The sequence below is a fragment of the Cervus elaphus genome, chromosome 11 (genome assembly GCF_910594005.1).
Source record: "Cervus elaphus chromosome 11, mCerEla1.1, whole genome shotgun sequence".
Taxonomy (NCBI): Eukaryota; Metazoa; Chordata; class Mammalia; order Artiodactyla; family Cervidae; genus Cervus; species Cervus elaphus.
Window position 1 is genome coordinate 31704103 of NC_057825.1, and position 17296 is coordinate 31721398.

The 17296-nt window shown below is 37.7% G+C and overlaps 1 protein-coding gene across 2 annotated transcripts in view; it reads right to left on the bottom strand.

Annotated features, from left to right (window-relative positions):
* DNAJC27 (DnaJ heat shock protein family (Hsp40) member C27) overlaps positions 1 to 12947 on the bottom strand; it is a 38219-nt gene extending 25272 nt beyond the window's left edge. For both annotated transcript variants that reach the window (XM_043917326.1, XM_043917327.1), the window contains exons 1-3: positions 12694 to 12947; positions 4383 to 4465; positions 158 to 227 (exon numbers count right to left, since the gene is read on the bottom strand). In XM_043917326.1, the coding sequence (XP_043773261.1) occupies positions 158 to 227; positions 4383 to 4465; positions 12694 to 12780 (240 nt within the window). In that variant the 5' untranslated portion in view covers positions 12781 to 12947. The remainder of the gene's footprint in view (positions 1 to 157; positions 228 to 4382; positions 4466 to 12693) is intronic.
* Positions 12948 to 17296: the final 4349 nt, after the last annotated feature.

The window sequence follows — 17296 nt, forward strand, 5'->3', positions numbered from 1 at the left end:
AAACCAACAGATATCCATTAAGTTAAGACACAAACACTGGCTAAATTTACCTATTTTTACACATGACTTGAATATTGGTTGTTTTGATAATTCAGGAGCATTCCTTCAACCCATTGACAATACTGGATATAGGTTTTTCTCAAAAAGGCTTTCTTACCTCGTAGAAGAAGGGATGTCCAGCCATATCAAAGATGTTAACTTTGATCTCTCTGTCTCTGACTTGTACCCTGAAATGTTCAAATGAAAACAATCCCAAAGAGGGTCATGGCTTCTGTACTCATGGTAATATCATTTATGTTACTTATGAATTTCAAAAGGTTATGCATATGAAATTTAAAAGAGGCTTTTTTAGAACAAGCACCCCCATTTAGCTTCATCTTACCAGGACAGTTCAGTCTATACCCCGTACAAAACAAACGGTAGCTATTACTGTGCTGCTAAAACAAATTTATTTGGGACAGTAGGAGCAAGATGAAGAAAAACAAAATGTTTTACTTCACTTAGAGTGACATCTTAATTACTACTGGTTGTGCTTGTTACCATGCAGTAAAATAAATAGTACAAATAAATAGTACAAGGTTGTATTATTATTTTAATGATGTTTGTTTAATTTTCTTATGATCTTCATTTGAGCAAGAATAACAGTCAATCTGTTTTCAGAAATTTGGAAGTAGAGAAAAGAAAAGGGAAATAACAACCATTCACATTAGAATTAACTACTGCTAACATCATAGCATTCTTGCTCCTAGTCCTTTTATTTTTTAGAGAAAAATAACTACTGGAAAGTGAGTGAATGAAACATTATAAATAACTTAAACACTAAAGAAAAGTACAAAGATGAAAGCTTAAAAGTAATCCCAAAGGCTACCACCCAGAAAAAAAAAAAAAACCTTCATTAACACAGATGAGCATCACTGTAGACTTCTTTTTTATATGTAGATAAGAAAGATAAACATCAATATTTTTATAAAATTGGGGTTATATTAATTTAAAATAAAAGAAAATTTTACTTTTCACTGAATTTAACAAAAGAAAGAAAAAGAAACTGAAGTAAACTGGGGGGAATTACTGAGTTTTAAATATAAATGTTCTTCATTACAGAAATAGGATTTCCTAAAAGATTCCTCTAAGGTTAAGAATAGAGATTATTAACAATAAATCAACAGATTAGAGTTCTGTTTTTTAAGTAACATGCTTCAGACAGCATTGGTAGGACTCCCTCTGTGGACTACAAGGAAATAGCACCTGCTCTCATTGTTTCTATATTACCTCCTGCTTTGTTTATGATTATAATTCCCTTTCCAAGTTTATAACATGTACTTTCTATTCTGAAACCATAATTCCTACAGTTGTTTTAAATTACTTGTATATTTAAATCAGACTAACCACTACTCATCTTATCATGATTTCTTCAGTCCTGAACTCTCTGCCATATTTCATCAGTTCTAAGATGCATATTTGTTTTCATTTTAACAACTGTGAAATCAGGAGGATCTGTCTCATAAAAGGATGTGAGAACAGCAAAACAAAACAAAATATTTAAGAGTTTGAGAGCATCTGGAGAAGATCTTATATAACAACTCCTATTAGAAAGTTTTGTCACATGGCAGCTGAGAAGGGATGGAACTGAAGTTTATAAAATCAGGAAGTAACAAATTATGTTTACAAACTGGAACTCAAAACAGAGCAGTTTACTTCAGAAGTCTGACAGAGGATATTACCTTAAGAAAAATGGTAATTCATTACCTCAAGCCAGTGCTTTCCTAAACTGTGACCTGAAGACCACCTGAATCATAATTACAGAAAGAGGGGGAGAGTGTTTATATCGTAGAGTCCTGTGCCCCACCTCAGACCCAGTAAATCACAAACTTACTGGATGAGGCTTGGGAATCTTCATTTTTACAGACTCTACAAGTAGTTTTAAGCATACTGTGATTTGAAGGATGGAGTGGGCTTCCATTGTTTTGACTGCTCAAAGAGTACCTTCCCTCCTCCTGCCAACTGTGGTTTAAATGGGTTCTTCCATCTTCTTTTTTGATGCCACTCTGCTGGCCACAGCTAACAGAGCTGGGGAAGGGCGCCTGTCACCACCTGGACAATCAAAACCTTCCCTGGGATTTTTAAATTTGAGATTAGTTTTGGAAAGCCTGAGAGGTAATGGCAGCTGTGGAGAGGGAGCCAAAAGATAGAGAGAGACATGTTGTGAAATCCCTCCCTAGTTCCAGGGATCTCTCAGACCCAGCTATATCCTCATGATTGGATTATGTGAATTGATTAATAGCCTTTTTTTTTCTTTTTTTTTTTTTTTCTGATGAGTTGGGTTTCTGTCAACCATATTCTCTTGCTCACCAAAGGACAAAAAAAAAAATTCAACCAGAAACAGAACATAATCAACACTCCATATCTGCAAGTTCTATATCCATAGATTCAACTGAACTTGGACCAAAAATATTCAGGGGAAAAAAAAAACCCTTGAAATTTCAAAAAGCAAAATTTGAATTTGCTGCAAAGTGGAAACTATTTACATAGCATTAACATTGTATTTACATTCTATTATGTATTATAAGTTATATAGAGAAGATTTAAAGTATTGAGAGAATGTGTATAGTAAGTACTACACTATCTTATATATAAGGGATTTAAAGGCAGGTTTTGGTATCCACAGGGGGTCCTGGAACCAATATTCCTCAGATGATGAGATGACTATAGTCTATTGACTAAACCGCAGCTCTATGGCATGACATCATAACTCTCACTTCTTAGATGAAATAAATTAGCTACTAATATGGGCTCAAAACAAAACTGCCTTAAACAGGATATACTACCATATCACTGAAATCCTGCGCCCTGAAATATAGATACCCCTCACCACTTTAGTCTACCTTCTTGAATGTTGCCCTCATATTCTAATGTCACAAACTTCCTCTTTAGCTGCATCTGTCCTCAGATCAGTTCAGTTCAGTTGCTCAGTCGTGTCTGACTCTTTGCGACCCCATGAATCACAGTACACCAGGCCTCCCTGTCCATCACCAACTCCCGGAGTTTACTCAAACTCATGTCCATTGAGTTGGTGATGCCATCCAACCATCTCACCCTCTGTCGTCCCCTTCTCCTCCTGCCCCCAATCCCTCCCAGCATCAGGGTCTTTTCCAATGAGTCAACTCTTTGCATGAGGTGGCCAAAGTATTGGAGTTTCAGCTTCAGCATCAGTCCTTCCAATGAACACCCAGGACTGATCTCCTTCAGGATGGACTGGTTGGATCTCCTTGCAGTCCAAGGGACTCTCAGAAGAGTCTTCTCCAACACCACAGTTCAAAAGCATCAATTCTTCGGCGCTCAGCTTTCTTCACAGTCCAACATCTATCTTACCTAACAATAATTATTTATTGAGTATGGACTGTGTACTAGCACTGTATCAGGTACTTGGAGATAATTTATTCTAATAGCCTCTCTACATGGAGCTCATAATCTAGCAGGAGACATTAAACACATACAAATAATAAGACAAGATAATTTATGCTAACACCTATGAATAAAAGAGAATTTTAATACAACTGTCATTTTCAACTAAAATGAGTCCTGACCGATAAAGGGGACGTTCAGAACATCTCATGGGAACATGTATACTTTACAGCTTGAGGAGATTGACAGGTGGAGAGACGAGGGGAAAGGACATTTCAGGTGGACAGCATGAAGGATGGCACTGAGAGAGAAAAGTATGATTGTATGAATTCAGTGTGGATGGAGAGTAAAGTGTGTGAAAGAATGTAATAAGAGAGAAGGGAGGGGCAGGCCAGGTTCAGAATAGTGAACACTTGAAGCTCCCTCTCTGGAGATGAGCTATCTACCTCCATTCTACACTTCCACAGTGTGCTTTCCTCCTAATGTGACTCTATCTCCCCAAGCTCAACCCATTTCAATCCACCTCCAAATAAATCCCCACTGATACCCAATTTCACTCTACCCAGATAATTTTTGCTAGATTTCAAAATGCTATAAAAAGATCACTAAAAGGAAGTTTTCTGATAGAAAAATTTTCACATAATATTTAAAATTCTTAGAGTGAATATTTCAAAATTCTCTAAAAACACACCTGCTAACAGGACCTGCTTACATAGACACATGCTTCCTGAAAAGCTATGTCTGCCAGTCAGGCTTTGTGCTGACTTGCCCATCACCAGCCCCTACATCCCACTCAGAAGGCCTGGCAAACAGAACGTGCTCCATGATGAACAAACGACATGATCACTGCTGTCTGTAAAGGTCTCATTCCTCTCTATACCAATTTATCTTCAGAATCTCTATTTCAAGACAGATCAGTTTAGAGGGGTTCTGAATTTCTATGTGATTTGCAAGCCTAAGGAAACAATACATGTACTCACTTTGTGACTCCATAGTCAATTCCAATTGTTGCAAGGTATTTAGACACAAATCTCTTCTCACAGTATCGCTTTATAATACAGCTCTAAAAAGGTAAAAATAAAAGCTTTTAGTAAAGACACTCTGGGAACCCATAAAAAATAAGCACATTTCTTCATTATGGTTTCTTCATCTACCCCATGAGACAATGCTTTTTTAAAAGCTGAAATTATAAAATAACGGAAACAGGTACTAAAGGTGAAGTTTTTAAAGAGAAATTATTTCAAAACTCTTTCCTTAATGCCAAATATGGGTATGTTTTCAATTTAGTGCTCAATCCTTGTTCTCTCTTCTTTTGAAGCCCTCTTCTACTCAATAATAACACCAACATACTTTTAATAATAACACCAAAATATCTATCTCGACTTCCCTCCCCAGACCAGATCCACATCTCCAAATATCTACTAGACCAATTTCTACCTAGATGTCCAACCATTCTACAAATTCCACATGTCCAAATATGAACTAATCTTATACATAAAAACAGCAGACAGCTCATCCTGCTGACATCTGTTTCCGTTAATGATACCATTTTCCCAATTACAGAGGATTAAATTATTAAAGTCATATCTGACTCTGAGTCTTTCTAAATCTTCTTTTGACCGTTTCTTCGATCTTTCTCTTCGTTCTTTTTTTTTTTTCTTTTTTTTTTCTCTTCGTTCTAATTCCCATTGATACCACTTTAGTTTAGGTCTTCATTATCTACTCCTGTACAACTATAGGAAATTCTTTATTGGTCTTTATGCCTCCTTTCCCTCCCAATTTCAATCAACACTGCATACTGCTAACATTATTTCACTTCTCTAACTAAAAATCTGCAGCAGCTTCTCACTGCCAAGAGTTCAACATCCGAACTCCTCTGTCCATTATTCAAGACCTTCCATAATCTGACCCTAATCTGTCTTCTGTCTAAACCCTTCTAAAATAAATCCTCCATTTCTGCCAAATTCCAGGCCTGACTTCCTGACTCTTGTCATTACTTTCCTTCCTATTTGGAATGAGCTTTCTCCCTTCTTTCCAAATCTTACTTATCCCAAAGCACTCTGGTTATAAGAGATCTTGCCTACATCCGAACTCCTCTAACATAAACTACACATGTATATAGATGTATATATAAATATATATACAATGTTTTTGTTATCATTCACTGCCTTGTTATCTTTTACCTGTACATCATTTTCTCTCTTCAGCTAGACAGTAAACTACTTGAAGGCAAGCACTGGTATTTTACTCCTTTTATCTTGTATCTTCACATCTGAGAGATTAGCTCAGTGCCAATGAAAAAGCGATTTAAAATGACTTGTACATTAATAGCAATCCTTAGCACTCATGAAACATAATTTACTTGAAGCACTGGTGATGACGCTTATTCTGCTCACTTTCCTGATGAACCTCAATCTAAATTAAATAGGACAGCTGCTTTAAAAAATACTTAATAAGCTCACTGGGAACTGAAGGAAAAACTTCCTTGGAGTGACTACGGCTAAAAAGCTACACTTTAAAAAACACCTTACAGCTTGAAAGCACTTTTCAAATGTTTTCTCTCAGAATATCCTAGAAAAATAAAAACAGCCTTTTTCTAAATTATTCATGAGATTAAGGGACGTGGAAGTCCTTTAACTCCAGTAGACAATTTAAACACTCAGTTCAATTCAGTCACTCAGTTGTGTCCGACTCTTTACGACACCATGAACCGCAGCACGGCAGGTCTCCCTGTCCATCACCAACTCCTGGAGTCCACCCAAACCCATGTCCATTGAGTTGGTGATGCCATCTAACCATCTCATCCTCTGTCAACCCCTTCTCCTCCTGCCCTCAATCTATCCCAGCATTAGAGTCCTTTCCAATGAGTCAGCTCTTCGCATCAGATGTCCAAAGTATTGGAGTTTCAGCTTCAACATCAGTCCTTCCAATGAACACCCAGGACTGATCTCCTTTAGGATGGATCTCCTTGCAGTCCAAGGGACTCTCAAGAGTCTCCTCCAACGCCACAGTTCAAAAGCATCAATTCTTCGGCACTCAGCTTTCTTTATGGTCCAACTCTCACATCCATACATGACTACTGAAAAAACCATAGACAGACCTTTGTCAGCAAAGTAATGTCTCTGCTTTTTAATACGCTGTCTAGGCTGGTCATAGCTTTTCTTCCAAAGAGCAAGCGTCTTTTAATTTCACGGCAGCAGTCACCATCTGCAGTGATTTTGAAGCCCAAGAAAAGAAAGTCTGTCACTGTTTCCATTGTTTTCCCATATATTTACCATGAAGTGATGGGACCAGATGCCATGATCTTCGTTTTTTGAATGTTGAGTTTTAAACCAGCTTTTTCACTCTCCTCTTTCATCAAGAGGCTCTTTAGTTCCTCTTCACTTTCTGCCCTAAGGGTGGTGTCATCTGCATATCTGAGGTTATTGATATTTCTCCCTGCAATCTTGATTCCAGCTTGTGCTTCATCCAGCCCAACATTTTGCATGATGTACTCTGTCTATAAGTTAAATAAACAGGGTGACAATATATAGCCTTGACATACTCCTTTCCCAATTTGGAACCAGTCCATTGTTCCATGTCCGGTTCTGTTGCTTCTTGACCTGCATACAGATTTCTCAGGAGGCAGGTAATAGAATTATCCTAAAATTCATATGAAAGAACAGCTATCTAAATAATAATAATAAAAAAAAAAAAAGAACAGCTATCTGAGAAGAACTAATTGAAGTATAAAAAACCGGAAAGGGACAAGGCAGTAGAAACAGGTGGGAATTTGCATTGACAAGTATTAAAATATAGTTTGAAACCAATTGAGAGGGTCTTTATGTTGGCATAAGAATAGACAAGTAGATTAGTAGAAAAGAACAGAGAGCTCCGAAATAGACCCCATTATATATGAAAATTTTAAAAGTGACAAAAGTGATATTTAAAGTCAATGGGAAAAATAATTTATTTAGTATAAGGTTACTGGCACACTGAATATCCATCAGGAAAAACAAATTAAGTTGGGCCCTTAACTTACTTATATGCAAAAAAAATTACAGGTGAATTTGTGATTTAAGTATTTCAAAATAAAACAATAAAAATTTCAGAAGAAAATGTGCGATATATGTAGAATATCCGAAAACATTTTCAACCAAGACAGAAAACCCAGAAACCATAAAAAAAACAAACAGAAAAGCATAGTCAAAGCATCTTGAAAAAGAACAAAGCTGGAGGTATACCCTCTGATTTCAAACTATAGTACAAAATGGCAGTAATCAAAACAGCAGGATATTGACATAAAAACAGACACACAGATCAATGGAACAGAATAGACAACCCAGACACAAACCCACAGTTAGATGGTCAATCAATGACAAAGAAGCAATAATATATAATGGGAAAACACACCACTTTTAATAAACGGTGTTGGGAAAACTAGACAGCTATATGTAAAAGAATCAACTGAGCTACTTTCTCACACCATACATAAAAATACACCACTAATCATAAAGGAAATGCAAATTAAAACTACAATGAGATACCACCTTACACTACTAAGAATGGCTGTCATCAAAAAGACAATTAATAACAAGTGTTAGGATGTGGAGAAAAGGGATCCTTGTGCAACACTGGTGGGATTGTCAACTGGTGCAGTCACAATGGAACACATTGTATGAAGGTCTGGCAAAAAAATAAAAATAGAACAACCATATGATCCAGCAATTTCACTTCTGGGTACCTATCTGAAGCAAACAAAAACGCCAATTCAAAAAGATATATGCACCCTGATGTTCACTGCAGCATTATTTACAATAGCTAAGATATGGAAGCAACCTAAGTGTTCATCCACAGATGAATGGATAAAGAAGATATGGTATAAATATATATTATATGTATATATATGCACATAATGGACTATTACTGTTATTTTTTAAATAAATTTTAAATTTTTATTTTTTTCATTTTAAAAATGAAACCTTATCATTTGTGAAAACATGAATGAAATTTAAGAGGGTATTATGCTAAGTGAAATAAGTCAAAGACAAATGCCATATGATATCATATGTGGAACCTAACAAACAAAACAAAAACAGAGTCAGAGATACAGAGAATAAATGGGCAGTTGCCAGAGAGGGTAGGGGATGGGGAAGTGAAATAGGTAAACAGGAACAAGAGGTACAAACCTCCAGTTATAAAAGAAGTAAGCCACTAGAATGTATTATACAGCATGGAGAATACAGTCAATAATATCATTGCAGTAACTTCATATGGGGACAGCTGGTTGCTAGACTTGTGATGATCATTTCATAATGTATACAAATGTCAAATCACTGTGTAACATACCTGGAGCTAACATAATATTGTACATCAACTATATTTCAATTTTTAAAAAGATGGGCATAATTGAATATATACAAATAGTAATAAAAGCAATTGTATGGCAAAACACCAAGTATTAAAAGAACATAACTGGGGCAAATATTTGTAACTCATATGGCTGGCGAAAAGTTAATAACTCTAACATCCCCAAACCAGAAAAACTGGTAAGAAAGACACATCGCCTAACAGAAAAATTGGTTTAGAATATAAACAAATTATGATGATTAACTTCTTGATATTGAACCAAGTTTGCATTCCGGGAATAAACCCTACGTGCTAATAGTGAAATTTTTGATATGCTGCTGAAGTCTGTTCACGGATATTTAGGAATTATGCATTTGTATGTATATATGAAAATAATATATATACTTTTCTTTTTTGATACTATATCAAGCTTTGCTTTTTAAATAACCATAACTTTATATAAATAAATTGGAGTACTGTTCATCTTTTTCTTTGCCTTGGAATAACTTAAGTAACTGAAATTATATGTTATCTAAAGCTTAAATAAATCTTTTCATGAAACCATCTGATCCTGATACCTTTTTGGATAGTAAACCTTTTAACTGCTTTTTCCAATTTCTTTTTGTATGACTGATCACTTGGGTGTTCTACTTCTTTTTGAGTCAATTTTGGTAATTTATATTTTGCTAGGAAATCCTCCATTTTCTCTATATTTTGAAATATGTTCCCACAGAACTGAATATATGTAGTATTCTCTAATCGTTCTTTTAATTTCTTCCAGAATGTGATTTTCAGTACTAATCTTGTAATTTTTTTGCTTTCTCTATTTTTCTTAAATTTTAGGCATTTTTCTTTTTCATTAATCTTTCCAGGGAATTCTTTCTCTCATATTTGGTGCCCTTTTTCTTCTGTCTTAAGTTCCTTTATTTTTGAAAGTTCAGTTATACTATACCATAATATTCATAATTTAAGGTGTACAATTCAGTGGTTCCAAGCATAGTCACAAAGTTGTACAACTACTAAGTTCTTTTAGTTTTTAATGTCTCCTTTTTAGAAATGAGTTAGATAATTCATTTTCCTTTCAGGATTGCTTTCAATTTGCCCTGAAGATTTTGGCATGGATTCTCTCCTTTCATTGGTTTCTAGTTATTTTGTCATTTGCTTTGATTTGTCCTTTGAGGCAAGGATTATTTACTAGGGCATGTCTTTTTAACCTAAAATTATTTATCTGTATATCTTCCTACATTTTCTAAATCCTTTAAAATGAGTATGTTTTACTTTTATAACTAAGGCAAACATTTTTTAATTACATTTAAATATTTCATCTATGAAAAAATTATTTTTGAGAAAGGCATTCAGAAGGAATCCACTCTACCCCCAAACAGTAAATAGTTGTAACAAAAGTATTTATTAAATGGTTCCTGCTCCTGCTGCTGCTGCTAAGTCGCTTCAGTCGTGTCCAACTCTGTGTGACCCCATAGACGCAGCCCACCAGGCTCCTCCGTCCCTGGGATTCTCCAGACAAGAATACTGGAGTGGATTGCCATTTCCTTCTCCAATGCATGAAAGTGAAAAGTGAAAGTGAAGGCGCTCAATTGTGTCCGACTCTTAGCGATCCCATGGACTGCAGCCCACCAGGCTCCTTCATCCATGGGATTTTCCAGGCAAGAGTACTGGAGTGGGTTGCCATGGCCTTCTCCTAAATGGTCCCTACTTTCCCAGTTTAACTATATTTGTTGTAAACTGAATTTCCTTATACTTTTGGGTTTATATCTGGACTCCAATCTGTTTCTCTAATGTCTCTGTATTTACTTTCCAGTATCAACAGGAAAAGCTTGGTAACTTTAAAATATGTTTTAATATCTGGTAGCATTAGTTTCCTCTCATTTCTTCTCCTCAATTTTCTTGGTTAGTCTCACATTTAATTTTTCATAAGGATTTTTAGTACCTTTTATTATGTTCTAAAGAAAAAAATCACTGATGTTTTAACTATAATTGAATGACAGTTGTAGATTATTTTAAAGAACTGATATCTCCAAAATATTGAGTGAACCTAATTAAGAGGACACATACCTCTCCACTTGTCTAAGTAATTGTATGTCTCTCTGTAGAAATGTTTCTTTATATAGGTCCTAGGACCTACCTATATCTCCTGAAGTTTAAGTCTGGGCACTTTATTTTGGTCGTTATTGTAAATTAAAACAGTTTTTCAATTTTATAGTCCAAAAATCATAATTCTGATACAGTAAAGCTGTAAGTTTTTATATATTAATTTTGTCTATTGTTTCTAATAGGTTTTCAGTTAATTCTCTTTGGGTTTTCAGATAAATAATCATATCATTAACATATAATGGCAATTTTGCTTTCTCCTTTTCAGCATTTCGTACATTATTTCCTTCTCCCTAACTGCATTGGCTAATAAATCTAGAACCATATTACATGAACGTGGTGACACTGGACATATTAAACTATTTCTAAAGTTTAATCATTCAGTTCAGTTCAGTTGCTCAGTCCTGTCCGACTCTTTGTGACCCCATGAACCGCAGCACGCCAGGCCTCCCTGTCCATCACCAACTCCCGGAGTTCACCCAAACCCATGCGCATAGTAAAATTTTAAAAGTAAGCATGCTCACTTAGCCAGTTTAGTATTTAGTATATGACCTTCTAGAGGTCTTTCTTTTCTTTTCAATGCCTGGCACATAGTTGATGTTCAGTAATCATCTACTTTCAGCTATGTTACTATATACATATGCATAGATATATAAACAATACAAAATGGAAAGAAAAGACACTAATAAACATTTGCTGAGCATCAATTACGTGCAGGTCTTTGGCATAAACACTCCCATTAACAGCTCTCTGGGCATGTAGATCCTACTAGGAGTTGATTTTGACAGCAAATAATGATTGGACAAGGGGGCTTCCCGGTTGCTCAGTGGTAAAGAATCCGCTGGCAATGCAGGAGACCAGGGTTCGATCCCTGGGTTGGGAAGATCCCCTGGAAAGGGAAATGGCAACTCAATCTAGTATGCTTGCCTTGGAAATCCCACAGACAGAGGAGCCTGGTGGGCTACAGTCCATGCGGTGGCAAAACAGTCTTGGCGACGAAACAACAATGATGGAAAGAACATTGCAATGGGAGTGTGAAGACCCAGATTCTAATTCTGTCTCAATCACTGATTTGATGACCTTGTAAGGTTCTTAATTAACAGTTTCCACTCACCCTGAAGAAGAGACAATTTGGATGAAGAGGCGGTCTTAGAATTCACGTGGGGATAAAGACCTCTGTTCACCTCTTGCCCTCCCTACCCCCAATACTATGGGAGAGTTTAGAGCTGATAGCCAGTAGAAGCACCACAGAAAAAGACAGTGGATCTAAGACTTCTTTGCGATAATGCATGTGGTGACACTATCAGAGAGAAACACAAACAAGACAAAATAATGCAAGTTCCTTGACATCCACTGCACCTCCCTGTGAAACACTTCAGCATCAGTTACGCTCTCTTACAAATGAAATGTAGATTCTGGGCTCCAAATCTACAGAGTAAATTTTACAAATCCCCATCCTCACACACAGCCCAGTAAGTTATCAGTTCCCAAGCTCTGCTGGGGTAACTAAACTTTTATTCTCCACCTCAAAGTCCTGTACGGGTCACCCAGAACGCAGACATGTTATCCAAGCAGACGATCTGACATGAGGACCTAGGCCTCCTCTCTCTTTGGGATATAGTCAACGGTTAGAGGCCACTCGAGACACCTTCTTAGGTGTCAGAGGGGGGCAACCCAAAGGTCATAAAGGTCAGGAGAGTTTTTCCTCGTGGAGCCAGATCCCTCAGGAGACCCAGGCCTGCTCAGGGGCGGGGAGGAGGCCGGGCGACCAGGCTGTTGAGTGGCCGCCCTCCCAGCCAATCGGCACTTCGCTCCGCCGCGCTGCGGTCCCGCCCCTCCCAGCGCGGTACTCACTTTTCCCACTTCGGCGTTGCCCATGGAGATGACTTTGATGCGCAGGGACTTGCCAGGCTCCTTCCGCTTCGGCATGCTGGCCTCCATGGCCCTCGCTCTCTCGGGGCCAGCAGCCTCGGTCTCTGCTTGTTCACCACGCTGGCCCGTCCCTCAGGCTTCGTCGTCCAATGGCGGGACCGCTGCTCTCGTCACCGCCTCGGCTCCGCGGCTCGCCATCCCCGCCGCTGCCTGGCAGCGGGCGCTGGCGGTTGGGAGCGTAGGGAACTGGGGGAGGGAGAAGAGAGTCTCGCGATGCTAGCAAGGGGCCGCGTGACGTCATCACCAGGCCCCAGAGATGAGGCTGCTCCCTAGGGTCGCGCGATCTTGCCCGGCAGCGGCCCTAGGAAGAAAGGTGGCCTCACGGGGGGTGGCTGAGTTTTACACTTCATGGAGGATGCGACCTTGTGGCCAGGGTGGGGTTCAGGACCTAGAAATTTGTTAGGTTTGCAGCCGAGTGGTAGAATCGAGGCAGATTCTCAGGCTGGAAGTAACTGAAATTACGGATTAGTTCAAGGTCCGTCGGCGCGGATATGCCAAGTAGACCACGGTCCGTTTTGGTGTATTTTTTGTGGATTCTTCAGTACCCATGGGCGCATCCACTGACCGCCCCCCCCCCCCCCCAATATTATGTTTGCCTTGGTGTCCCTATTATGTACTTCTGGCCTGCAGGTGGAACGTTCAGATTAGACCTTTGTTATACTTTCACTTCTGTCAAGGTGTTTGTGATTGTAGCTGTGAGCTCAGTTTATCTCTACTACTCTGCTACTCATCCACATTTAACCCCATCTTGTTCTTACCTTTAGCTGAAAATATAACAAGAAAATAATAATTCTGAGATAACCACTTTTCTCATTCTAAGCGATGAGACAGAAAGCATCTTCTAGAATAGAAAACAGTTTGAGCAACTGTCGCTTTTTGGGTCAATATATTTAGCTACAGAAGATGAATAGAACTTGACAAACGTTTGTTTAGTGCCCTGAAAAAGAATGGCTGCCAATTTCCCACTAAATTATGAGGGGGAAGGTAGCATTGCTTCTGTTCTCACATAGCTGTAAACGTTTTAAATACATTGCAAGAAGATAGTGACTAAAGGCTCAAAGTTTTGTAACAGTTATTTTAAGTTAGATTTTTCAAGCATTTTAATGTTAAATTTTAATTTTGAAACATTAAATGCTTATTAAGAAAAAAGCTTATTTTGGATTGTTTCCATAGTAAACAAGTAATGTAACTTAGTTCAGTGAAGCTTCTAAAATTCTTTACAATTATGAAATATAAGTCCTAGTTAGAATTTTGATAGTTTAAAGCTTAAAAGAATTGGATTTATACTGATTTTCCAGATGCTGATCTCTCAGTATGATTTGATAAATCAATAAACATGTTTCTTTTATTTCTTCTTTTTTAATTTATTATTTAATTGGAGGAAAATTGCTTTACAATGTTGTGTTGGTTTCTGCCATACTGGCCCTGTAATAGAACTGATATTGTGGAAGTATAATTGCAAAATGTCAAATCTTCAACTATTAAAGACATTAGGTATAATACTGTTGAGCATGAGAGCAGTGAAATGTGCTAAAGACTAAAGTTTATTATCATTTTTTCATATTGATGTTTTCAAGGTTTGAATATGTACAGCCATATTGTTTACTAGTTGTGTTAAATTAGTTTAAAACAGAAAAAGGAAGAAAGTTAGCTTTCTTTTCCAGTCTAAGATAAAAAGAGCAAAGAGAAGTATGTTAACTGTGTATGGAGCTGGAAGATATAGTATGGGGATTAGAAATGTAAGCTCTGGAGTCAGCCCTCTTAATCCACAATGTTGGCATGACACGGGTGTGTGGTAGCAGTCAGGGCTGCCCATGAAGTATATGGTAATCCCCAATAAACAACAGCAGTATGCTTTCATTTACTCATATTTTTTATGTTTTATCTGTTATGAAAGATTCTACATATTTTTTTATTAATTAACTTTTATTTTTGGTTGCATTGGGTCTTCATTGCTATGTGGAGGCTCTCTCTAGTTGTGCAGAGCAGGGGCTAGTCTCTAGATGTACGGGCCTTTCATTGCAGTGGCCTCCCTTGTTGCAGAGCACAGGCTTCAGGTGCTCCAGCTTCAGTAATTGTGGCACACAGGCTCAGCAGTTACAGCTCAAGGACCCTAAAGCATGGGCTCAGTAGTTGTGGCACACAGGCTTAGTTGCCCCTCAGCATGTGGAATCTTCTGGACCAAGTATCTAGCCAGTGTCCCCTGCATTGGTAGGCAGATTCTTATCCACTGTACCACTAGGGAAGTCCCGATTCTACGTATTTATTCTTTAAAATAAACTATGAAGTATGTCACACATAGTTAAATATATGAATGATAATGTAATGTATATCTGTGTAGTGTCCACCACTTACCTTAGGAAATAAAACATCTGTGATATTGTATGTACTCTTCCCCAAATGTACATCCCTCTTCCCACTCTACAAAACATTACAACTATTTGAATTGGCGCTTCTAATTTCCAGGCATTTAAATATTATTTTACTATATATGTATATACACCTTGAAATATAGTATTGTATTGCATCTTTTAGAAATCTTTATTTTGAAATAATTTCAAGAATTTCAAGAATAGTAGGGGGGAGAAAAACCTTGTAAACCCTTTATCCAGATTCCTTGTTAATATTTTGCTCATTTCCTATATCAGTTGTGCTCACTATGTGTGCACAATTATACACACAATTTGTCTAAATCATTTGAAAGTAGTTTGCAGATGTCTTTATTCATAAACACTTTGATGTGCATTTCCTAAATAACAAGGACTTTCACTTACATAGCAACAGCATATTTATCAACTGGAGGAAGCGTAACATTAATACAAAACTATTGTCTAATCCTGTGGTTCCCAAACTGTGCACTGGGTGCCCCACAACACCGCGGTGAACTCATGGAGGGTATCTGTGGGATATTTTATTCATACATTCTGAACTTTCAAGGCAAGCAAAACTACTCACTTGAGGTTATGCACAGCTTTAACAATAGATGGCGCCATATTTCTTGGAAATGTCATATACTTGGGAAGCTGGGTTTTTTCAGTGTTTGTGATAAAACGTTCAGTGCAAAAATCAATGAGAACAGGAAATGAGGGTGGTCTTACCCAAACTGATTCCAGGATTTGAGAAGTTCTACAGTGCACGGTAGCTGCATAAATTCCATTAGTGGTTATTTAAGAATGAAATAAAAATACCATTTTTCTTTCAGTTTATGTGTAATATTTTTTTCAAATGGCAACTAAATTGTTAGAACATAAGCATTTAATAAGTTGCTTGGAACTAGGTTATTTTTTTTTTTTTTTGGCCAAGGAACACCATGAAAAAATTACTGAGACACAGAGGGTACCTTGAACCAAGAGCATGTGGGAAATTTTGATCAAACACAACAATCCTTATTCAGATTTTACCATTTACTCTAATAGTATTCTCTGTAACTATGTTCTTTACCCCTGGTCTGGAGCCTCATCCAGCATCATTTAGTTGCCATATATCTTCAGTGTTTTTAAAATCTGAATCTATTTTTAGAATATCCCTCAATTTGTGTTTGGTGTATTCTTGTGATTAGATTCAGTTGTTTTTAAGATAGGGAGATTATTCTCCCTGGGCCAGACCTCAGGTTGTTAAAGTGAAAGTCACTCAGTTGTATCTGACTCTTTGCGATCCCATAGACTATACAGTCCATGGAATTCTCCAGGTCAGAATACTGGAGTGGGTAGCGTTTCTCTTCTCCAGGGGATCTTCCCAACCCAGGGATCGAACCCAGGTCTCTTGCATTGCAGGCAGATTCTTTACCAGCTAAGCCACAAGAGAAGCTCTTGTTAAGGGAAGGTTGCTAAGGAAAGTTCTTAAATGGGACAAGCCTTTTTCTGGTGAGAGGTATTCAGAGAGTGAAAAAGATTCAGCGTGAGGGAGGTTCTCCATTGCTGGCTTTGAAGATGGAAGGGGCCACATAGCAAAGACCTTAGTGGGCTCTCGGAGCTGAGAGGGAATCCCTAGTTGATAGCTAACAAGAAAACAGGCACCTCAATCCTACCACCTCAAGTAAATGAATTCTGCCAAAAACCTGCATAATATGGGAAGGAACTCTTGAGTTTCAGGTGAGAACACAGCTATCTATCACCCTGATTGCAGCCTTGTGAGATTTCTGATCCAGAGAACAAGTTACTCCTTGCTGGGATTTCTGACCTACAGAACTGTGAGATATTAAATGTTTGAAGCTGTTGTTATACAGCAACAGAAAACTAATACACATACTGAATAGTTTTGTATTAGATTCAATTTATTGAGAAGCTCTCGTTCTAGTTTGGCAGTGAAAGTCCCTACAGACCAAGTCTCCCACTGATAACTATAAACTCTGAAAGAAATGCCGAACAATGACCTGGGGATTCTGAAGGGTAATATAATAATCAGGCAGATGATGGAGGGGAGTAAAAAAACTTAGAGAAGCATCTGGCATGGGATGAGTTTCTCCTGAGCAATACAAGGACCTTGGAAGATACTCTGACTAGCCCTTTCTGTCTTACGTGTGAGT